Here is a 26,758-nt window from a genome sequence, read left to right on the forward strand (position 1 = left end):
TGTATGTTAAGTGGTCTCTGGATGCAGTAAAAAGTTTATTTGAAATGAAAAACAATAACTTTAATTATTTTTATGTTATTTTCAAAAAAAAAATTTTCCTAAATGTATATAGAATTTAGTGTTTGCTTAAAAATGTAGGAACAAAATATTTCATTATGTGATAATTTTAACCTTAGTTATATGTTGTACAAGTTCTAAGTTGAGCTTTATTTTAACAATATACGTCAACCAACATTTAATTTACAAATATCTTCCTAACTTTTTTTCTCCAAAAGTCTAATGTTTGCTTTCATTCTTGTTCTGACAAGGTTTATATATAACAATGTTTATTAAAGAATAAAGTTAAAGTATACCCTACCTGTAATTCTAAGTCATCACAATTGTGGTTTACGGCATCATCAAACGGCCCCTTTACATTTCTGAGGTTAGAAAGGTTAAATGTAGAGCCATCTCCTCCCTGTTTGGGTAACGATGAAATTCCTGACTGATGAAACAACGGCTTTTCGATATTTTTACAAATTGTCCTATATTTCTCTGTTGCTGTAACACTAACACAGTTTGGTATATCCGAGTCATGCTTAGTAGCAGTAACAGGAATTCTCCTGGCCGCTAAAGTAGACTTGCCAGAAGTAGTATCGTGGATGTTTGGCTGACTGCTGGTATTGGACAGGACTTTGCATGGTGTTGTATCTGTAGTGTTATAGTTTAGCAAAGGTTGTTGTCTTGGCTCCAATAGTTTACTATGAGTCATGGAGCATACTACAGCAGAATTGTGCGATGAGGCTGTGGCGACAAACGATGATTCATCTCTATTCTGTCCATCAGATGTGTAAGTTACATCACCGCTATTGTTGATTTCACTTTTGTCGTGCTGCTGTGAGGGTTCAATATTTTCCTTACAACTGTCACTGTCATTGTCAATTTCATCTATAGTGGAGAAAAGTGTCTTTTTCTCTTTAATCTGTAAACACAAATTTGTAAGAGATATTTATTACCATAATCAATGATGATTTATAGTTGCATCATATTAATTTCATCTTCAGGTGCGCAATGATGGTTCCTTCTATTATCTGGAAATCAATCTACAAGGTATAATGATGTCAATTTCAAAGACAATTAGTTTCATTATCTAGGCATAGATATACTAACTAAATTGCTCTTTTAATACAAATTAGTTATCCTTCAGTAATCCTAGATTGCATTTCATTAAATTCAAAAATGGTACCTTTATTGGAAATTCCCGAGAAATACGTTTTTCTCATTTATCGGCTATCAGACAAAGTTTGATGTAACATAATTACTTGGTATCTGTAATACCTATTCCCATTAGACATTCAGTAAATCACACAGATCAGAATAAAAAAATAATTAATTTGTAATGAAGCATTATCAGCAACCTGTGATGACACACTTATTGACCCCAAAAGTCTGTCTGGTACACAATGTCATGAATATAGTACAAAGTGGCAATATATAAATATATACCATGTGATGATAGTATTTTAATATCAACATTTTCCACAGCATGCTGGAATATCATTTTTTCTTAATTAGAAGCTTGCTGCCGATACCACTCATTTCAATATAACATGCTTTCTAAATCCTTTATCCTTTTCAACGAAAGTCTTTCTCTGTATTCTTTTTAAGACGGTAATATAAAGTTATACCATAACGTTTATTGATAATAGAACAAGTTTACATGATAATTTATCTTTATAAAACTGTACTTAGTAACTTATGAACACGTTCATAATTTTATCAAAACCAAATTAACTTGAAATAATTTTCCTTCATAGTTGATCTATTGGAATTTTTCATGACTTGTCCAAGGGGAATATCTCCTGCACAAATAAAGGATCTAACTGAATCAAAATTCCTCATAGATATTGTTGGAAACAAAACTTTGACTTGACTTTTAGAAAACAGCATTGAGAAAAGTAGGTGTCAGTATGATTAAGTGGTTGATATTTTCAAAACTTAAGGAACATGTGACTTTCAAAGCCATCTGAGATAAAGCTGACGAAAAACCTGAATGTTGATGCAAGAAATTCATATGATTTACATATCAAAAGAGGCTTTATAAATTTTTCCTTAATATTTTGTTCAGGCCTGTTTTTTCGAAATTGTCTGAGGTGTTGACAATGTAAGTTTCATTTAACTCATACATGTAGTCTCATGACAACAGTATAAATGATCCATCTGAAAAATGTCAGTATTTCCTTATCCCCAGCCCATGCTTTGTGCCTGTTTACAATTTTTGGACTTATATACTATTGGAAAGTTGGGCTTAAGATTTGGATTAACCTAGTTACATGAAGTTGTATGATAATGTTAATTTTTACCACTACGTTATAAATATCTTTTATTGAAACCTGCTACTAGACTTTCCTATTGATAATTCAATGAATCCTGAGATCTTTTATCATTAATTAAAGGAACCTCAGTCAAAAGGTACACAAATTCATAATATGTTGATACTTAATTAACAAAACTCAATTTGGGCGTATCCAAACTAAACTTTGCCAAAATACACGGGACTTTAGAGAGGATTACATAGTACACGACATGAGAACCACTTTCTTGTGACTTGATCAAACATATGGCGTGTGATAATCCTATAACATCTGTTGTTATTTCTTGTTGTTAAGGTGCAGCTATATACCTCAAGTCTAGACTCATAAGGGACATCTAAAGTTAGTTCCTGGAAAACAAAGACAATGTCACCATGTCCAAAATCAAGATCAGAGGTTACCATGATTTCCCCAACAAGTCATACTAGTTCGGAATAAGGAAGGTTTTCAATCAATTTTGAGAATTTTTAGCTAGTCTAACTCTAGGTGTTAATTATTTTGGTTGGTCTTTTTTTGTTTAATTTTTATTTCGGTTCTTTTAATATTTGTTTTTCTTTTTTTCTTTTTCATATTTTGGCCAATGAATATTTTCTTTGTTTGTTCCCCATACACTCAATTACTATAAATAACTCAACATTTAGAAAGTAGCCTTTTTTGAAATCTATTTGAAAGAATTGTAAACCTTCAGAACAATATCTTTTCTTCTTGATAAGATGACCTTATAGTCAAACCAAAACTGTATGTATGGCTCTTCTTCATTTTTGTATCAATGTCTGAAAAAGTGCATAATGTCCATAAAGACTATAGGATGTAAGATTCTGTGGGGATAACCAATTACATATTTATAGTATCTGATGATCTTTTTTTCTAACATAAAAAACCAGATGTGACAGCTTTTGAATATCTATAAAATAGTTCTATCTGATCAAGGTCAATTGATGAACCGTAATTGATATCTATTTCTATTAATATTGTCAATTTCACATGCAATGAAATGTATATCAATCACAATCTAACTAAGCAAACAACAAAATGTCAATACATTCAAGAAAAAATGACCAACAAAAAATTTGACATAATGACATTTCTGACACTACTATGGAATCTCCTAAATGTGATATGTAAACTTTTAGCTAATAAACAAAGAAATAGACAATACATACAATAACTGCCAAATAAACGAAGCCTAATCAATGAATCGGATTGATTTCACTGATGTTATCAACATACAAGTACAAAACATGACATATTTAATGAAATTAGAAAATAAACTAAGTTGTACTGCCTTATAATGATAACTAATGTCTCCATTTCATCTTTACAAGTCACTCCCTAAAGAAAATGATCAACAAAAACATTGTAATACTGAAAAAGGTTTTATTTTGGCAAATAAGAATTGACAGGTTTGGTTAATTGGTGAGAATCTTTTAAAATGGGTCCAATATATTTAACAATTAGGCCACACTTCAAAATATTTTGGTTTGCCCAAACCCTACCCAAAGGTTGAGACAGTGGGTAGGTAGGTAGGCATTTTTTTTTTTTCAAAAAAAGAAATTGAAGTATCAGATGTTAGTAAGTCTTCATGACAATTTGATTAAAAAAAAACTTCTTCAAATCAGGACAATAAAAGAATTTGAGTAGGCAGCTTTTTTCTGGGTAGGTAGCGTTTGGGCAAACAAACCTATTTTTTTATTTTGGCCTTATTGTTATGAAAGAGTGATTCCCCAAACTTTGTATTTGATTTTAACTAAAAAGGGTTTGTCATGCCAGTTAAGAGTACATATGGTGCAGTGGTGGGGATCTGCAGTTTTAGATATAAGTATTTAACAAAAAGTGAAACAAGGGGATGGACCTCCAGCAAAAACAATATATGGTGTACTTAAAAAGATCTTAAACTGATTGTGGCTTAGGGATTTTAAGTTATGTACAGTTTATAAGTTATTTAACAACTTTGACATTCCGGGGGCGGGGAGAAAGGGGGGAGGGGAGGACATATGATCCCCTAAGGGAAAAACTCTGGTAAACTATTCAGACTGTATTATGGTTAAGGGTAGGGATCTAAACATTTTTTTTTCGAATATGAGAGAGAAAAAAATGTTCGACCTTTTAAGTTCATGTTCAAGGTCACATGAAGGTCATGGTGATATAGGACAATTATCTTGAGGTTATACACTTTCAAGCAAAATATGATGTGCTCCTGTCAAAAGATAATAACATTATTACCAATGTTGTATGAGAAGAAGGGAGACATAATGAATTCTGACAGAAATCTTCCATCTGACAAAAGCATGAGTCAACTTTTTGTCAGAGAGGTTTCGACACAGGAGAAAGCTGACCTAATGTCTGACTTATGTGTATCAAATGCTGGTTAAAGAAAAATAAATATTCTGACATTGCCTAAAGAACTCAGCAACAAAGTGTAATATTAGTGAAAAGGATTTTGAATTTACAGGGTATATCATGTCCACTTCCCTTGTATTTGGCATTACTAGAAAACTGCTTGAACCAAGTGGAATATCATAAAAAAAATATAGATATTACATTGAACAGAGCATTATAGCACTGCAATATCTAAACACAGGAAAATACTTTGACAAATCCATGAAATCAAATATCAATAAAAATAAGTTTTTACTATCTCCATGAAAATTGGCAGTGACAAAAAAAAATGAATTGACAAATGATGTTTTTTAGATTCAAATGTAAAACATGAACAGAACCTGATTCTTTAGTCAAAATAAAAAAAAAATATTCTAAGATGTAAATCAGCAAAAACATGTCAAATAGTTCTATGAATCTTATCAATTGATACTCAAATCTTGTCACTGGTTAATTAGCTTGTTAAGTTACTGATTTTACTGCATCAGCTGGTATCAAAGAATAATGAAATCCAGGAAGTATATAAACTAGAACTATATCTTTATAATTACTGACTATATCAAGAGTATTAGTCTTAAATGTACATAAAATTTGACATTATATTTCATAAGACCAGAATATGTTTTGATGTTGAGAGTTTTAAGTGACAGGAACTCAGTCTTCTAATATCTACTAAACTGTGCATCTTGTTGACATGTGTTTGTAAATAAGTGGAGAAGCTGACATGGTGAACACACCCAAACAGATAACAAGTCAGATATAATGATCCATCAGTCTTATTCTTATGTCATTCTGTCTTAGTTACTAGAACAATCATCTGACATTTATATTCCAGGTTTGGAAAATTTCCTGGATTCATGAAGCCTAAAATCTGTACCACAACACAATAAACCCATAACCTTTACCCCCATTTTTTTACATAAAAATGTAATATTCAAATTATTATATGAAACCCACCTGTCAAAATTGTGTTCTAAATTGAAGATGTTGCATTCAAATTAGTATTCTTAAAAATTTATTCATTTTTGAATTATTTTCTAATTTTCATAAAATGAAAAGAGAGAGTTGTTATGCTAAGCATTCCTCCACTCCTGATTCAAACTATGTTAAAGCAGGAAGAAGGTGTCTGAATGATCCTGAAAGGGCACACAGGTTACAACAAATCACTGCCAACATCTTTTTGTTTAGTAGTTTTTGAGAAAAGTGTGATGAAAATTTTAAGTTCATTCAGTATATTGAAATTCGAAATATTAGTAAACAGGAAATATTTCCTGAGAAAAGTGCAAGCTCCTTATTATTTTAAATGTGACTTTTTTGCATAACTTTTTTTATAAGATTTCTAAATCTTGTTCTAATTTTCGACCCTACATTTTTAGGTGCCATATTGGTGTTCAGTGATATTGTTGGCTTTTTTCAAAACTACCTCTACCCATTTTTATTGGGAAAATATGCGTCATTTTTATCCAATTGGGAAATATATAATAAACCAGGAATTTGACTGGATCTTCAGTTTGCAGACCCCCTTTCAAGAGGTCAGTGAAAATACATAAATAGACCCTCAAATCTGCACATATAGTCATTTTAGGCATGAAAAATGTCTGAATGAGTGTTTTTCAGTTTGAATTCATGCACTTTTACTACTAATAGTACTAAGACTGCACTGTTTTGGAAAAAAGTTGACTTTTTGGGAATAATTTTAAGCCATTTTTGTTCCAAATTGGGATTTTTCTCCAGGGGAAAAAGCCTTTATTCTCCATTTATTTAAGGCAAACAATATCACTGGTGTTGAATGTCAAAGTGATGATATATGCTTACATTTTAAAAAGATAGATACTTAATAACATTGTCTATTTTTCACCACCTTTGTAAAATGTTTGATAACATAATGATTAGAGATGTATTATGATGAATCTTGAAGACAGATTTGATGATGTCTTTGTGAATGGGTTGTATAATTATTGTTTCCCTTGATATTAATGGTTTGTTTGTCTGCAGATAAATATTTGTCTTAGTTTGATTGTATCATCAGCAGTAACCAAAATTATGTACAAAAGATATACATAATATTTGTCAGTCTATGATCATTCACAAATAACTGATGTCTCTCAGCTGAAAGTTTTCTGACTTTGTCTGTAGACTCAAGATTACCATTAACTCAATGAAAACCATGATTTTAGCCATAAATTAAAAGTGGAAGTAATTCCAGTTTTTATAAAATAAAATAAAAGAAAGACTGAAAGTAAATGTAAATGACCTTCTCTAAGGTCACAAACCTCTGACGAAAAGTTATAACACTGAAAATATTTATATAACTCAAATTTATCTATTCTTTGAAAAGGCATCTGTTTCATGACATAAGAACAATACAGCCGAACCAATTACTGTTAAATATTTAAAAAAAAACAAGCTAAGAAAGTTTTAATCAGTCTTACCAGTTTCAGTAAAGTACTCCCCTACTTTAGCAAGAGAACTTAAAATGTTTGTTAACACACAACAAACTTGTAGCAGTATGATCCCAGGATAATTATTGTGAGAGTTTTTTACCATCTGTGTATTAGATATGATTTAATAACTGATAAACTTTCTCTCATGTCCATTTCTAATATGAAACAGATTACTTAAGTGCTCATGAGAAAACATAGTTATTGGAAAAGTACTTCTTTTATGTTATTTTTATTTTTTCAGTTGTTTTGATTTTAAAGGATGTTTATAGAAAATTGATGCATATAACACTTCTATTTGCTTTCATCAACTAGCAGTCATTTACCAATCATTTGTTCACATGTAAAGATAAAAAATTCAATAGTCTAGAATCTGTCAATTATAAGATCAATCATAAACTATTATAACAATGTAGTTTTTCACCTCACTCAGATGATTAACAGCAATTATATCTTAAATTTTATACATTTTTCTCCACTGCAAATTACCCATTTTAACTGTTTTGAATTGTTGCCTAATATCAAAAGAATAAAATATGAGATTAACATTTTCTTGTGTCAGTTTCACAGATGATAAACAAAAGAAATATTTCTCATTAAACATATGTTTGATTCCAGAATAACTAAATTTACAAATAAACCAGTGAAACAGATGCCATTATATTCACATTTAGTTAATCACATTTAATAAAGGTGTAGATCTTGATTACCTTACATTGAAGAAAACAGATTTATTTAAAAGTGTTTTTTGATGATTATATTGTGAAGAATTTGTCACTGCCAACTTTAATTGATATATAATAAACAACCTGTATCTCAGATAATGAAATCTGTTAACACAATAAATATGAAGAGAAACATGATTTTAACTTCCCCATCAGACCCTGTACCTGGATTAATTCCAGGTGAATTGTGAAAATAAACAAATCACTCGGCACATCTGTGAATCTGTGCTGTATTGGAAAGTAATACAAAAAGACAAAGAACTTCAGAAAGTTGATGTTCACCAGAGATAAGAACTTGTCAAATGCATACATCGATGATTAAGGTAGATGTTATGCCCATCAGAATAAGGTAAAGGTACCTCAAGGCTTACCTATGGAGAGAAACTAGAGTGAGAACCGTGGGAAAGTTACCTATCGATGGCATGCTCAAAAATATTGTTCTGTTATTCCCATCCAAAATATATTATTGTGTAGCAGACATATTTCATATAGAACTAACCAAAAATTAGCATGCAATAACATATCATATTGAACTAGTGTAAATAAAGCTTTAGATTTGGGATGTCATCAGTGATAAAAAATAAGTTTAATTTGGTGTGCAATACAAAGTTTAACTATTAGCGATTTTCATAATTATCCTCATAGAATATATATTGTACTCGCATGCTCATGGAATATATCTACTGTATGTCTACTTGGGACAATATTTACCATTTTCCCTGCAATGACTCAATATTATTGCAAAATCTCTATCAAGTTAAAAATGCTCTGATTTCAATAAGGAGAGAATAAGAAAACACAGTTTTCTCTTATCACCCTTAAACAGAGTTTTGAATAACCAGTGGTTTCTCTCATCACCCTAAATCAGAGTATTGAAAAACCAGTGGGTTCTCTTAACACATTAAAACAGAGTTTTGAATAACCAGTGGTTTCTATTATCACACTTAAACAGAGTATCGAATAACCAGTGATTTTTATTATCAAATTAAAACAGAGTATTAAATAACCAGTGGTTTCTCTGATCACACTTAAACAGAGTATTGAATAACCAGAGGTTTCTCTTATCACATTAAGACAGAGTATCGAATAACCAGTGAATTCTCTTATCACACTTAAAAAGAGTATTGAATAACCAGTGGTTTCTCTTATCACATTAACACAGAGTAATGAATAACCACTGGTTTCTCTTATCACATTCAAACAGAGTATTGAATAACCAGTGGTTTCTCTTATCACATTCAAACAGAATATTAAATAATCAGTAGTTTCTCCTATCACATTCAGAGTATCGAATAACCAGTGGATTCTCTTATCACACTTAAAGAGTATCGAATAACCAGTGATTTTTATTATCAAATTAAAAAAGAGTATTGAATAACCAGTGGTTTCTCTGATCACATTAAAACAGAGTAATGAATAACCACTGGTTTCTCTTATCACATTCAAACAGAGTATTGAATAACCAGTGGTTTCTCTTATCACATTCAAACATAATATTAAATAACCAGTAGTTTCTCCTATCACATTCACAGAGTATCGAATAACCAGTGGATTCTCTTATCACACTTAAAAAGAGTATTGAATAACCAGTGGTTTCTCTTATCACATTAAAACAGAGTATTGAATAACCAGTGGTTTCTCTTATCACATTTAAACAGAGAAATGAATAACTACTGATTTCTCTTATCACATTCAAACAGAGTATTGAATAACCAGTGGATTCTCTTGTAACATTTAAACAGAGTATAGAATAATCAGTGGTTTCTCTTATCACATTAAAACAGAGTATTGAATAACCAGTGGATTCTCTTATCACATTCAGACAGAGTATTGAATAACCAGTGGATTCTCTTATCACATTTAAACAAAGTTTTGAATAACCAGTGGTTTCTCTTATCACACTAAAACAGAGTATTGAATAACCAGTGGATTCTCTTATCACATTCAGACAGAGTATTGAATAACCAGTGGATTCTCTTATCACATTTAAACAAAGTTTTGAATAACCAGTGGTTTCTCTTATCACACTAAAACAGAGTATTGAATAACCAGTGGATTCTCTTATCACATAAAAACAGAGTATTGAATAACCAGTGGGTTCTCTTATCACATTAAAACAGAATATTGAATAACCAGTGGTTTCTCTGATCACACTAAAACAGAGTATTGAATAACCAGTGGGTTCTCTTATCACATTAAAACAGAGTTTTGAATAACCAGTGGTTTCTCTTATCACATTTAAACAGAGTAATGAATAACTACTGATTTCTCTTATCACATTCAAACAGAGTATTGAATAACCAGTGGATTCTCTTGTAACATTTAAACAGAGTATAGAATAATCAGTGGTTTCTCTTATCACATTAAAACAGAGTATTGAATAACCAGTGGATTCTCTTATCACATTCAGACAGAGTATTGATTAACCAGTGGATTCTCTTATCACATTTAAACAAAGTTTTGAATAACCAGTGGTTTCTCTTATCACACTAAAACAGAGTATTGAATAACCAGTGGATTCTCTTATCACATTCAGACAGAGTATTGAATAACCAGTGGATTCTCTTATCACATTTAAACAAAGTTTTGAATAACCAGTGGTTTCTCTTATCACACTAAAACAGAGTATTGAATAACCAGTGGATTCTCTTATCACATAAAAACAGAGTATTGAATAACCAGTTGGTTCTCTTATCACATTAAAACAGAATATTGAATAACCAGTGGTTTCTCTGATCACACTAAAACAGAGTATTGAATAACCAGTGGGTTCTCTTATCACATTAAAACAGAGTTTTGAATAACCAGTGGGTTCTCTTATCACATTAAAACAGAGTTTTGATTCACCAGTGGTTTCTATTATCACACTTAAACAGAGTATTGAATAACCAGCGGTTTCTCTTATCACATTCAGACAGAGTATTGAATAACCAGTGGTTTCTCTTATCACATTTAAACAGAGTAATGAATAACCAGTGGTTTCTCTTATCACATTTAAACAGAGTAATGAATAACTACTGATTTCTCTTATCACATTCAAACAGAGTATTGAATAACCAGTGGATTCTCTTGTAACATTCAAACAGAGTATTGAATAACCAGTGGTTTCTCTTATCACATTCAAACAGAATATTAAATAACCAGTAGTTTCTCCTATCACATTCACAGAGTATCGAATAACCAGTGGATTCTCTTATCACACTTAAAAAGAGTATTGAATAACCAGTGGTTTCTCTTATCACATTAAAACAGAGTATTGAATAACCAGTGGTTTCTCTTATCACATTTAAACAGAGTAATGAATAACTACTGATTTCTCTTATCACATTCAAACAGAGTATTGAATAACCAGTGGGTTCTCTTATCACATTAAAACAGAGTATTGAATAACCAGTGGTTTCTCTTATCACATTTAAACAGAGTAATGAATAACTACTGATTTCTCTTATCACATTCAAACAGAGTATTGAATAACCAGTGGATTCTCTTGTAACATTTAAACAGAGTATAGAATAATCAGTGGTTTCTCTTATCACATTAAAACAGAGTATTGAATAACCAGTGGATTCTCTTATCACATTCAGACAGAGTATTGAATAACCAGTGGATTCTCTTATCACATTTAAACAAAGTTTTGAATAACCAGTGGTTTCTTTGAACACACTAAAACAGAGTATTGAATAACCAGTAGTTTCTCTTATCACATAAAAACAGAGTATTGAATAACCAGTGGGTTCTCTTATCACATTAAAACAGAATATTGAATAACCAGTGGTTTCTCTGATCACACTAAAACAGAGTATTGAATAACCAGTGGGTTTTCTTATCACATTAAAACAGAATATTGAATAACCAGTGGTTTCTCTGATCACACTAAAACAGAGTATTGAATAACCAGTGGGTTCTCTTATCACATTAAAACAGAGTTTTGAATAACCAGTGGGTTCTCTTATCACACTAAAACAGAGTATTGAATAACCAGTGGTTTCTATTATCACACTTAAACAGAGTATTGAATAACCAGCGGTTTCTCTTATCACATTCAGACAGAGTATTGAATAACCAGTGGTTTCTCTTATCACATTTAAACAGAGTAATGAATAACCAGTGGTTTCTCTTATCACATTTAAACAGAGTATAGAATAATCAGTGGTTTCTCTTATCACATTAAAACAGAGTATTGAATAACCAGTGGTTTCTCTTATCACATTCAAACAGAGTATTGAATAACCAGTGGATTCTCTTGTAACATTTAAACAGAGTATAGAATAACCAGTGGTTTCTCTTATCACATTCAAACAGAGTATTGAATAACCAGTGGTTTCTTTTATCACATTCAAAAATTGAGTGACCACTTCTATCTTTGATCACACCAATAGAGGATTGAGTAAACACTGCTTTCTATGATGACACTAGAACTGAGAATTGAGTAACCACTGATTTCTGTGATCACACTGAAACATAGGATTGTGTTACAACTTCTCTCTATGATCACACTATGATTAAACAGAGGATTGTGAAACCACTGCTTTATTTGATAACACATACAACTTTAATGGCTGCTTTGTCTATCCCTCTCCCTTTACCAACCATCAGGTTTTTAATTGTCAGTTTGTGCATCCATATTGTACAAACATTGGTCACTGCTCTTATCCTTAAATAATTTACCATTTCAAATTCCTTTGACTGAGTTCATGCATAACATAATTAATTTAGTTTTATGAAAAAGCATGTTTTGAATCTCCTTATCAACTTTTAAAGATGAAGCATAGTAAAGGTACCTTAACCATAAATAGCAAATTTATGGATATATTTGTAGAACTTTAGGGGGAAAAAAATTCATTGTAAAATTAAAGTCATAAGAAACCTCAAATTAAAAAAAAATATGCATATGTTTTTTTATAACTAATTACAACTTATGTACATATACTTTTTTCTGAGGAAAATTCTTTAATTTGTTCACATTTAGAAGAAGTTTACTTATTTTTAATTGCTTGCTTCCAGGAAGCAATTCGCCAACATATTTTCTGTATGCATAGTGACCCGAGCGTAACCCTTCTCGTAAAAATCCGTTGACCACAATATGCATGGATCTGTCATTGAAATAAACAAATATCTGATTATACATGTTAAACACGTGCTCAATACCCATGCTTTTGTTATTTGTTTACTATAGAATAGAATAAGGTGACAATCGGTAAAACTCGGCTTCAAAAAACGGCATTTAATGCGCAGACATATTTGATAAATCATAACAAACAGAGTGCAAAAAATTTGACGATTACATGATATATTTGCGAAAATAATGATAAAATCTCGCACAGAGCACTAAGTTTATGATGTATACATGCATTGGTTCAAGAATTGGACAAACATTATTTTTCACCACCCACTCGTTTCATATGACTTTAAGATGCCCAAGAAATGGTCATTGTGTGATGATAGAAGAAAAACTTCACTTTTCTTCAACAGACACCTGTAGCATGAAGTTTGATAACCAAGTCAACATTTCCCAGAATGCCTTTCTCTCCAGAGAACGTTAGCACTTGACATGTTTTATAGGATGATATTAATTGTATCTACTCATAAACAGTAGGAATTATCATACAGATGTTCTTTAAGACAATTATCACTGATGACTCAATGGATTTCAAGGTTTCTGCCAAAAATTCCACTTCATGATTTCAGGTGTTTTCTCCAAAAGACAGCTTAGTCTTATAATGCTTAGTTGCAGCATTTTAAACTCAATAAATAAAATGTGTAACATCAATGGTATATCTATTGACTTATCTAGATATGAAAAAGATTGAATTTCAACAGAAACATGTAATCTTCATTTAACACTAGCTTGTCATTCAGAGGAAATATTAAATAAAATATAATTCAATATTACCGAAAAATCTATAAATTTTTAACAGCAAAATTTTTCTGGACAAGTAAATAAAAACAAGTTCATTACATCCCTTCACATGTTATAATGTACAAGTATTGTTTTAAATGCGTTTCAAGGGATGAATGTGCTGTAATTTATTTTTTGGAAAACTGATATTCACAGAGTAGACACGCTGGGCTAGCTAGGTTAATAGAAAATAACCAGTACAAATCTGGAATGAAATAGACATCAATGTTTTATCACATGATACAGTTATTTCTCTTTTAATGTTTTTGTGTTGGTAAGTTGATATCTATCGCTTATCTGTTATATTTTTTTTTCAATTATCTCCATTTAAATGCAGTTTTTATGTAAAAAAACATTTTTTTTAATTGCCTATCATCAAATTTGCAGTGGGCATACTGAATATAGCAATTAACTACAACTTTAAAATGTATCTCCAATGTCCAAGAGAATAGTTTGTCATGTAGTACCGACAATGTCGAATTGACTAAAATGTCATATTGTTTCTACAATGTGCAAGTAACTACAATGTCATGTTGTGTCTACAATGTCTAAGTAATCAGGGTGTCATATTGTTTCTACAATGTGCAAGTAAGTTGAAGTAACTACAATTTCATGTTGTATCTACAATGTGCAAGTAAGTTGAAGTAACTACAATTTCATGTTGTATCTACAATGTTCAAGTAACTACAATGTCATGTTGTATCTACAATGTTCTAGTAACTACAATGGCATGTTGTATCTACAATATGCAAGTAACTACAATGTCATATTGTATCTACAATGTGCAAGTAACTACAATGTCATGTTGTATCTACAATGTGCAAGTAACTACAATGTCATATTGTATCTACAATGTGCAAGTAACTACAATGTCATGTTGTATCTACAATGTGCAAGTAACTACAATGTCATATTGTATCTACAATATGCAAGTAACTACAATGTCATGTTGTATCTACAATGTGCAAGTAACTACAATGTCATATTGTATCTACAATGTGCAAGTAACTACAATGTCATATTGTATCTACAATATGCAAGTAACTACAATGTCATGTTGTATCTACAATGTGCAAGTAACTACAATGTCATATTGTATCTACAATGTGCAAGTAACTACAATCTCATATTGTAACTACAATATGCAAGTAACTACAATGTCATGTTGTATCTACAATATGCAAGTAACTACAATGTCATATTGTATCTACAATATGCAAGTAACTACAATGTCATATTGTATAATCAATGATCAAATGATTATGATGTCATGTTGTGTCAACAATGTTCAAGTAACCAGGGTGTCATGTTGTATCTTCATTGTACAAATAATTAGGCTGTCAAGGTGAACCTACAACTACCAAGTTATTAGGGTGTCATGGTTTATCTACAATGACAATATCATAAGAATGTCATATTGTTTCATCAATGAACATGTAACAAGGGTGTCATGTTTTATCTACAAATTACAAGTGAATAGGATGTCATGTTGTTTCTACAATGTCCAAGTAACTACAATGTCATATTGAATCTTCAATGTCCAACTTTAATACAAGGATGTAATGTCATATCGACTAGATTGTCATGTTGTGATTAAAATGTATGGATTTACTTGATTTATTTATAATCAGAATCAGAACAAACTTCTACACCACTACCCTTACCAAACCCCTTTAACAAACAAAAAATACATGTAAAATAGAAATGGTTTCCCCAATTTGTATAAACACACATACATGAAAAAACAAACATTTAATGGGAATATTCAATGAGGCATTTTCACTGTTTTAATATTGTCTGCCTTCCCCATGACAAAGACATATTATATAATATCCTCCTACTATCTACTCATGCTGATTATTAGCAGGTAGATTAGTTAAATTTATTCATTATTCATTGTATATTTTATACTCCTACAATTAACCACACAGGATGTTACTGTTTACAATTATGTACTTTTATAAAAAGTTCAACTGAGGGAGAGAAAAAAACTGATTTGTAAGCTAAATAAACTGATGACACAGAGATGTCTTGCATGTCAGCAGGCAATTCAGAAAAAGACAATCTGATGAACAGCAACATTGCAACTTAATTCAAAGTCGCTCCCATGACCTAGGGGAAAAGGGTTTCAAAATAGCCAACAAAACTGATATGTACTGATAGTATTGAAACTTTATAGAAATCAAAAATGATCTATCACAAGTAGACACAGGCCAGAAAAATATTATTTCAATCAAGGGCTGAAGGGCATAAACATTGACAATATCACTATATTTTGAAATAAAGGGCTGCGCTTTAGCGCATGATACGCCCGTTGCTCTTTTAACTTGTCTTTTATTGGAAAATCCCCCCTTTTTTCAGCATAAAAATTCATAACACGGAAATGTAAAATCTTAAATTTATAAGAATTGAAAGGGAGCTTACATCAATATATATAAACAATTCACCAAAGTTTCATGGACATTGGTGAAAGCCTTTTTGAGTTATTGTCCAAAGTGTTAAAAATCCCCCTTTTTTTATGAATAAAGCCCCATAAATCCAAAACTTAAAATCTGAAATTTATAAAAATTGAAAGGGAGCTTACAATGAGTTACATCAATAGATATAAACAATTCACCAAAGTTTCATGGACATTGGTAAAAGCCTTTTTGAGTTATTGTCCGAAGTGTTAAAAATTCCCCCTTTTTTATGAATAAAGCCCCATAAATCCAAAACTTAAAATCTGAAATTTATGAAAATTGAAAGGGAGCTTACATCAAAAGATATAAACAATTCACCAAAGTTTCATGGACATTGGTGAAAGCCTTTTTGAGTTATTGTCCGAAGTGTTAAAAATCCCCCTTTTTTTATGAATAAAGCCCTATAAATCCAAAACTTAAAATCTGAAATTAAAAAAAAACGAAAGGGACGGACAACGGTATACCATAATACGTCCCGTCTCGGTGTCATATGGTATTTTGAACCCCATGGTAAAATGACCCCAGGGTCAAAATACCGCTATGGTAAATTGAACCCCCCCCCCCCTGTATGGAAAATTGAACCCCCATGGTAAATTGAACCCCCCTGTTTTTTTCATTCTAGATGATTAATAAAACATTTAACATTATATAAAAGCTAATCAAATATTAAAAATCATTAATACAAGAAGGGGAGGTCAATTTTTTGATTGGTTGAAAGAAAAATATTTGCTTGGTATATATAAGTGCTCTGAAGTCTTAACCAACAAAATTTCATTGAAAAAACCTTCTTAAAGCATTATAACTAGACCATGTAGCTTGGACACTTTAATTTTTTGAAATTTAAAATATTTATATAGAATTGTAGACTTAAGTTTTAATTCTCCATGGTAAAAAAGGGGGAGGGGGTCAAATTACCATGGCTCAGTTAATCTAAAAAGTAAAATTTTCAAAACATCTTTTCAACCTAATAAAATAAATGCAAACTACTTATTAGAGTATAATAAATATGTAAAGGAGTTACAGTAGCAAGATATTTTAACATTAAAGGTCTTGAGATGTATAATAGGGGGCTCAATATACATGGTAGTGGGGTCAAAATAACATGGCTAAGTAAAATTTTCAAAATATCTTTTCCAGCATGTTTAATACATACAAAGTACTTATTGGAGTATTGAAAGTATGTTAAGGAGTAAGAAAAACTTGGATTTTTAAAATTCAAGGTCTATAGGAGGGGGTTCAATATACCATGGAAAAGGGGGGGGGGTCAAAATACCATGGATTTTTTTTTTCTTCAAAATAACATGGCTAAGTAAAATTTTCAAAATATCTTTTCAAGCATTTTTAAATGCATTCAAACTACAAATTGGAGTATTAATACTATGTTACAGGGTTAGAATAGCTAGAATTTTTGAAATTGAAGGTCTATCTATGGTAGGGGGTTCAATATACCCCACTGCTGTATATTGAACCCTATTATAGACCTTAAATTTCAAAAATTCTAGCTATTCTAACTCCTAAACATAGTAATAATACTCCAATAAGTAGTTTGTATGTATTTAACAAGCTGGAAAAGATATTTTGAAAATTTTACTTAGCCATGGTATTTTGACCCCCCTGCAGTATATTGAACCCCCTACCATAGACCTTAAATTTCAAAAATTCTAGCTATTCTTACTTCTTAACATAGTGACAATACTTCAATAAGTAGTTTGTATGCATTTAACATGCTGGAAAAGATATTTTGAAAATTTTACTTAGCCATGGTATTTTGACCCCCCTGCGATATATTGAACCCCCTTCCATAGACCTTAAATTTCAAAAAATCTTGCTATTCTAACTCCTTAACATAGTAATAATACTCCAATAAGTAGTTTGTATGTATTTAACAAGCTTGAAAAGATATTTTGAAAATTTTACTTAGCCATGGTATTTTGACTTCCCTGTGGTATATTCAACCCCCTTCCATAGACCTTAAATTTCAAAAATTCTAGCTATTCTAACTCCTTAAAATAGTAATAATACTTTAATAAATAGTTTGTATGCATTTAACATGCTGAAAAAGATATTTTGAAAAAAATTAATTTCCATGGTATTTTGACCCCCTGCGGTATATTGAACCCCCTACCATAGACCTTAAATTTCAAAAATTCCCCTGCGGTATATTGAACCCCCTACCATAGACCTTAATTTTCAAAAATTCTAGCTATTCTAACTCCTTAACATAGTTATAATACTCCAATAAGTAGTTTGTATGTATTTAACATACTGGAAAAGATATTTTTCAAAATTTTACTAAGCCATGGTATTTTGACCCCCCTGCGGTATATTGAACCCCCTACTATGGACCTTGAATTTCAAAAATCCAAGCTATTCTAACTCCTTAACAAAGTTATAATACTCCAATAAGTAGTTTGTATGTATTTAGCATACTGGAAAAGATATTTTGCAAAATTTTACTAAGCCATGGTATTTTGACCCCCCTGCGGTATATTGAACCCCCTACTATGGACCTTGAATTTCAAAAATCCAAGCTATTCTAACTCCTTAACAAAGTTATAATACTCCAATAAGTAGTTTGTATGTATTTAGCATACTGGAAAAGATATTTTGCAAAATTTTACATAGCCATGGTATTTTGACCCCCCTGCGGTATATTGAACCCCCCTACTCAAAACCTCAAATTAAAAAAAATAATAGCTAATAAATTGTAAAAAAGATTATCTGCAACACAATTTCTCAAAAAAAGGGGGGTTCAATATACCGCAGGGGGTTCAAAATACCATATGAGAAAAATGACCCCAGGGTCAAAATACCATGTGGTATAATGACCCCGGGGTCATTTTATCGCATGGTATTTTGACCCCGGGTTCAATTTTTAGGGGGTTCAAAATACCATATGACACCGGGCGTATAATAAAAACAAATAAAATTCAACAAAATCAAGTGACAAGTTTAATGTGGAATTCCTAGATAAGCTTTGGAATTGGTACTTATGCTGCCATTCATTTAGTAGATGTCTTATTTACCAAAAGATCAGCATGAACTAGCTTTAAGCATTTGGTAATAATTGTGAACAATAAATGCTTTCATACCTATAAAACAAATTATCCATGGCAAACAGACATTCAACAAAAATGAAGATGACAATTTGAGATGATGGAAAATTTCAACTTTATTGTATGGGGGATAATGTAGGATAGATTCTGGCATGTAGGTGTCCTGTTAGAGTACTTATACCATGTATACTGAACAATGATAACTTTTTAACGATTAGATTACAAATAGAATATAGAATCTGCAATCTGATGGTATCCAACCATTTTATTACTTTATTATTTTTTGCCCCAATTGAAAATAAAGTTTGAATCTAATCATTCCATGACCATACTGCCAAAAAAGATACCCATTTCAAGACCTACACCAAAACCGATAAATAACTATCACTGTCCCAGCAGTATAAACAAACATATTGTTTCTTTTTAATAGAAACAGCATGTTTAAATTTACAGAAAGTTCTGTGTGTGGGCCAACTGTCTTGAGAGGGGTATCGACTTACACTGCAAAGAGGGTGCTTCCATTAATCCTGTTTTTTGACCATGTAGACCACCCATATTGCCACAAGCTATCTGTCAACTCTCGCGCTGATTTATAGCTCCTTACTAATTACATATAAAATCTGTTTAACTTTTCTGTCAGCTAATGATCATAATTTAGCAAGATAAAAATCAAAACATTTTCTGTATCTATGCAGCTGTCCTCGATAAAATATTCATCCTTGTAATTTTTTGTCAATTCCAGGGAGATCTTCTCTTACCATCCGTTCTTCAATGGTCAATGAATAGAGACTATGGGTTCTACAATGGTCAAACGTTACTGTGGGTTCTTTAATGGTCAACAGTGACATTGTGGATTCTTCAATGGTCAACAGTGACATTGTGGGTTCTTAATGTGGGTTCTTCAATGGTCAAGTGACCATGGTTTCTTAAATGGTCAATAGTGACTATGGACTCTTCAATGGTCAAAAGAGACAATGAGGTCTTCATTGGTCAATAGGGACTATGTTATCTTCAATGGTCAATAGTCATGATAGTGCACTGTGGTTGTGGATTCTTAAATGGTCAATAGTGTCTCTGGTGAAGTATAGGAATTCAACAAATTTTAGTGAGGATATATATATATTTATTTCAGACATCAAATTTCTTTTTTTCAAGGGACATAGCATGGTTAGCCTATATTTTTTTCTTTCCTGAAATAAAAAGCTCTGTACAACTTGTATAAATAAAGATAAAATTTGTTAACCATATTGCATACCTGTTTGCCTTTATGACAATTTACACAAAATATGAAGATAAAAAAATATTTTCTGGAAGAAAGTTTTTTTGGTTTCAATGATTGAGCTGATATTCAAATCAATCAATAATGATTTTTTACTCAGTAGGGTGGACAAGATTCAGGGACATCAAAGCCATTAAAACATTCAATAATTGTTTTTCAAATAAACAAAGATTTGTTTTTTATATCAATCTTTTTCTAATTTTCACACAGACATGAACCCTATTACTTTACCATAGATAATGGCACTGGGAACATTGGCACCCCCTGGGGAGTCTGACAGTTTGTCAAAAGACCATGAAATCAAAGTAAACAACCAGAGACTCTAATATACAACAGTTGTCAATTTTTAATGATATTAGCATGTGTTGAGAATTCTATTTTATCATCTTCATCTATTGAGGTGCCATAAAGATTGTGTCAAAAATATTTATGTACTAAATTATGAAATTAATATACTGGAGATAAGTATCAGTGTTAAAACAGTTTATAGCACCTTAATATTGGCTTTCCCTTTACTACATAAATCACACAGAAGTACTTATAGATACTGGAGTAAATAATGGGGAAAAGTACATAGTTTTAATTTCATTTCTCAGCAAGGCATTGGTGCCATTAAAATTTATATTTTGAAGAAAAAATTAGAACTAAAGACAGGCTCCTAATAAACTGATTGAAAATCTAGACAGCTGATGGTTTCTAAATTAAAAATAAAAACACTGGATGAGGTAACCAGTTTATAATTGATCAATCATTTAATAGAGTGTATGGTTGTTTATTGTATTTTATCATATTATATCTGTTATAAAAACCTCAAATATTTTATATAATAGGTCTTGAATTATCTATGAAATGGTCAAATGTTTAACATGTTTAGCTGTATAGATTATCTTCTTTGTAATACATCTTTCTTATCATGTTTATCCTTTCTTGTTTCTATTACAGGGAACAATGAGAGATGGATTAACACCTGTTTTCATTCGTTAATAAAACTTATAAATTTATCTTAATTTTCAAATGATAATAACTTGTGGGATATCAGTAATAAATTCTCTGGATCATTGTTTACATTACAAACCAAATATCTTTTATATCAATCTTACTATAATAAAATACTTTAGAAATTATGTTTTCATTTCAACATCTGATTTTGTTGTTAGCATATCCCTATAACTACCTGTATGTTAAATATGTTAGGCAGGTTTGTATTCACTGGCAACAATAAGAAAGCAAGCACTTTATTCATTTGATTTTAATTTCTGTTCATAATGATCAAACACAACATAGATAGCAATCAATGCCAAAAATTACTATGGGAAAAAGATCGGAAGACCACAATTTACTATAACTATAAGGTTACAGAGTACTACAGCTGTCTTTGAAGCACTATCCATGTTATAATTATTGGTGTGATAAACTTAAATTTGGCATGGCTATACCTAAAACTTTCTTTGGCAAGACATTATTTTCAGGACAAAAGACAAAGTCGAATCAGGTACTAAGTGTCTGCCACAGTTCATGGGTATTGTTTGCATAAACATGACTTTAAATAGATTCTGCCAGTTTGTGGTTGTATTTATATAAACTTAAAGCCAATAGATTCCTAAAGCTTTTAATACAGATCATTTATATAATCATCAAACCCAGTTTTTATGTTTCTCACACTTTTTTATTCTAAAGCTAGTGAGATTGGTCTATCTTCTTTCTTATATTTAGAATTGTATATCTTAGAACTAAACTTCACAGTGGAACAATAAGTCATGATGAAATCATTTCAGTTGTTTAGGGAACAATCTTGAAATTAACAAGTATTTCTCTAAATTAAGGTCAAGGTAGAAAAGCACAGCTTTTAGTAAAATTTGCATACAACTTTGCTTTTTGAACTTTTAAAATTAGAAAATAATGCCAGTACTTCTTTAATTTTCTGAAATAATACTTCATAATGTTTCTTGTTTTTATATAGATTAGACTGTTGGTTTTTCCTGTTTGAATGGTTTTACATTACTGATTTTTGGGGCCCTTTATAGCTTGCTGTTCAGTGTGAGCCAAGGCTCCATGTTCAAGGCCGTACCTTGACCTATAATAGTTTACTTTTATAAATTGTTATTTGGATGGAGAGTTGTCTCATTGGCACTCATACCAAATCTTCCTATATCTAATCAATCAATTCTTTAATGATAGGTTAACATTGGTATTAAAGAAAGCACATAATTTCAGCGTTTTTTTGTGTTTTTTAAATGATTACCAATCCATAGATTTTTCTTGGAAATTGATACAAAAATTTCTATTTCATTGATATAAGAAAATCATAGGGTCACCGAATTCATTTTTTTTTTTGTGTATTAACCAAGCTGTTACTGAGAAACATACCAAACATTATGCAATTATTGGTTTAACCTTCAGTTTTCAGCCAAGAATGAAATGACCAACATTATTTCTGTGTTAGTGTTTAACCCTATGGTAATCATGGTCATCAAAAGACAGGAAAAAGGGGATATGTACCTCACAGACAGTGTCTCAATATTGAAAATGACATGTCATTCATTTTACTAGTGCCATGGTTTATTTGTACATACATTTCAAACTTTTGCCAGGTTGTTTTTTGTACCTTTTATTGTATTGTATGACTGGAAATGTTAATATCACTTTATGTCAACCTAAATCTAATCTTTGGAACTCTAATGATGAAACCAACATAAGATGCCTGTATTATAGATAAATGGACAACATGCTTTCTGACTCAGTAATGTTGTACTAGGATAAAAGTGGAGTAAAAGCAGTATAAGATACATTTAGCAAAATTTAATGAAGGAAAAACAATAATGATTATTCATAAAATTTATTGAATGCTTGCACCACATTTTAAAAGAGTTATGCAAATTATCATTGCATACTTATTATTTGGGATATAGAGTGAAAAGAATAACAAGACTAAAATGTCTGAACAAGGCTTCCTGTGTTTAATTGATCTTTACAAATGCAGAGACTATTTCTTACAACTTTGATTTCACCTGAACTGTTGGTGACCTCTCACAGTAACTTATTTTACCATTAAAATTAAAATTAAACATTACCTTCGGAACAGCACATGGACTGTAATAAGTGCAACTTTCTAGAACATCTGACCACTTCACAGACTTGTGCTAAAACATATATTCAAAAGTTTGCAAAACAAGGAATATGTGATATACAAAACAGTATAAAATAAACAGCTGCACCAAAATTGCATGAAACACCCTCGATGTGCATATTGAAACTGTTGCAAAAATAAAATGAAATATTCAATAAGAATGCATTTCATTAGAAGCAAATAAAATTGCTCTGTAGAAAACAAATATATGATGGTACCTTAAAAGTATAAATTTTGTTTCAAATATGACTGTTCAAATCCAATTAATCTGGAAGGACAAACCAAACAAATTTCAAAATAAAAAGTCAACATTCAACAATCCCAACAGTGTTGAGCTTAAAAAAAACACAAGCTTACTAAAGCTAGTACATAACATTTAAAAAATGAATTTTATTTATCTAACTGTCAAAGGCCCACAACTTTTGAATGACATATTTGATATATTTTTTTTAATAATAAAAGTGTGTAATATTCACCAATTTCAACATTAATGTAAAGTTTTTAGTAAATGAATCCAAGTGAAATCATATTATGAAAACAATATTGAAAAATTACTTAAATCTGACAATTAAAACTCTTGAACAACTATCTAGAAAATAACCAAAACTAAAAGATAGTTTCAATTTAACAATCCTAACAATGATTTGAATAAAAAAAAACAATACAAGCATTTTTGAGTTAGTGATTTATGTGAAAAATTTCCTTGGTTCAAACAGTAAAAGTCCTTTAAATCTGGATCGAAATGACAAGAGTTTTTTTCTAATGGTAGGGATCTTTCTTCTGTCAATCCTTATGTTGTGTTTAATTTACATGAGAATTGATAGATGATTAGAATTTATCTATTTACCTATGAGTATTAAAGTAACTTAACAGTTGTTCCTGATTCAGTTCTCATCAGTAATTACTTAATCTTATTATACTGTTTAAGTGTTTTGTTCCCCCCTTGATTACTTTTATATATGATCAATGAGAGATAACTCTGAAATAACTAGTAGATGTGGAATATTTGTGTTTTCTTTCATTGAAGCAAAAATTCAACAAAAATATCAGGATTACATTTATTTGTTTGTTTTAGAAATGGAATATGTGGGGTTTACTATCAATTAATGAAACAGCAATTCAACAATCAATTTGCTTGCTGTAGACACACATTTTTTTTACTATATTGTTCTGAATCATTAATTTGAAAATATAAATCTTTTTTAATGAGCATGCTTTGTATGATTTTAGCACTTTTAACAAGATCTTTCGCATGTTTAGCGTGAATGAAAGTCATTAAAAACTAAAACCCCACAGCCTAAACTTTTTATCTAATAAAAAATATTATGAAATTAGTTTAGACTTTTTTAAGTTCCCGTCTTAAGTGATAACTGATGACTTGTATCCAATCTAACATGGTTTTAGTTGTCTTACAATGAGCTTTTTTACACACTTTATATACATTTCTAATTGGGTTTTTTTCTAATTTACTATTGTGATTTACCATTTCCCTGTGAAGTTCCTTCTTCAGACTTTTCTGTACATGCTCAGAGACAACATTACTTGGAGAGGAGTGTTTTGATAATAGATTTCTATGTCTAGTAACAGCAGGGCTGGACATGGGATATATATGATAATTTCCATAGATAGAATTCCTGCCTGGTCTCATCACTCTCTGTCCGAATGGTGAGTCTGTTACCACAGAAGCATTTGTCTTGAATGGTGACTTGCTGTTTGGTTGTTTGTTATCTGAAAGGAAAATATATCATGAAGTTATGATTAATGAGTAATTCATAATCATAGCACAAAGCTCTGAAAAGACAATTGCTTCACCAATGAATGTATTATTAATTGTTTTATTGGTATTTAATGCCCCCTATCAACACTATTGTGCTTAATCGTGACAGACATGCCAGAGTGCCAGGAGAGAACCATTGGAATTTGATAGGAGACCTGACAATTGTTGTCATTGAAGATTTGAAACAAGCACAACTCACACATGTTGCAATCGAACTCAGTGTTGACAGGCTTCTGATACAGTAGTTTGACTTCTTAGACTACTAGGCCACCTTACAATGAATGACATGGATACTCAAAAATCACTACAAGAATTATAACATTTTTCTTTCAATCAATATTAATGACTCACCATTCAAGAAACAGTATCTTAACAGTGCAAAAGCATGTAAGAATTAAATACAAGGTTAAATTGCTAGACTAAACATGTATTTGCATTATCAAATTACAAAACTATCTGCAAATTTTTTCACCTGATCTTGTCTCGTCTCTGACAGACTGAATCAATGCTTCCGTATCAGTCTTGGAATATGTTGTCTTAGTGATGGCTGATATACAAGACTGTCTTGCTGGTAGAGGATTGTGCAATAAAGATGGTCTAATCTGTAAAATAAATTTTCATAATTATTTTTTTTCCTGAATCCAATTTTCAAAATGGTGATTGCATTTTTGCCAATTGGATACTTAAACATATTGAAAACAAATATATGTATTTTATATTTAAGTAGGGTTCTCGTCTTTTTTGGTCTTCCTCTGTACTACCAAGTTTTTCCACACCTAGATCTGTTTCTTTAACAACAGGAACTTCTATTTACAAATATATGATAAAGTGTTTATTGACAGGGAGTTACTGTTAAACAAGTTATCATTTACATTTAAAAATTAAATTTAAACAATCTTTTAATTTACATTGGGGAATTATGACAATCATTCAACAATTTTCAAACAAATAAAGAGATAGTTAATAAATAGATCAATAATAAATTTTGTGTTCACTTGTCAGATGTTCAAAATGTCCAATTGGTTCAAATAATCTCACAAAAACCTGAAACATGAACCATTTAATCTACTTTTAATCTTTAACCAAACTGTTAAGAGGTTCAGTATGAAATAAAACCTACCACTGATCCTGCAAATGTCTGTCTGTCATCTGTAGAAGATGTTACTGTGATTCCTTCATCATTCAGTATACTGATCAAGGCCTCAGGATCTTCTTCAAAATCTGTAAAATAAATACAATTTCTTTATTTTTAATCTAATCCCATC

General features: G+C 30.8%; 1 protein-coding gene across 3 annotated transcripts in view; it reads right to left on the reverse strand.

Annotated features, from left to right (window-relative positions):
- Positions 1-26,758, reverse strand: part of LOC134706352 (uncharacterized) — a 61,758-nt gene that overhangs the window by 21,666 nt on the left and 13,334 nt on the right. For all 3 annotated transcript variants that reach the window (XR_010105611.1, XM_063565216.1, XM_063565217.1), the window contains exons 7-11: positions 26,614-26,714; positions 25,966-26,095; positions 25,200-25,444; positions 23,661-23,729; positions 359-961 (exon numbers count right to left, since the gene is read on the reverse strand). Coding sequence is in view for 2 of the 3 variants with exons in the window: in XM_063565216.1 (XP_063421286.1) it covers positions 359-961; positions 23,661-23,729; positions 25,200-25,444; positions 25,966-26,095; positions 26,614-26,714 (1,148 nt within the window). In the remaining variant the exon portion in view is untranslated. The remainder of the gene's footprint in view (positions 1-358; positions 962-23,660; positions 23,730-25,199; positions 25,445-25,965; positions 26,096-26,613; positions 26,715-26,758) is intronic.

This window comes from Mytilus trossulus, chromosome 2 (genome assembly GCF_036588685.1).
Source record: "Mytilus trossulus isolate FHL-02 chromosome 2, PNRI_Mtr1.1.1.hap1, whole genome shotgun sequence".
In the NCBI taxonomy this organism is placed as follows: domain Eukaryota; kingdom Metazoa; phylum Mollusca; class Bivalvia; order Mytilida; family Mytilidae; genus Mytilus; species Mytilus trossulus.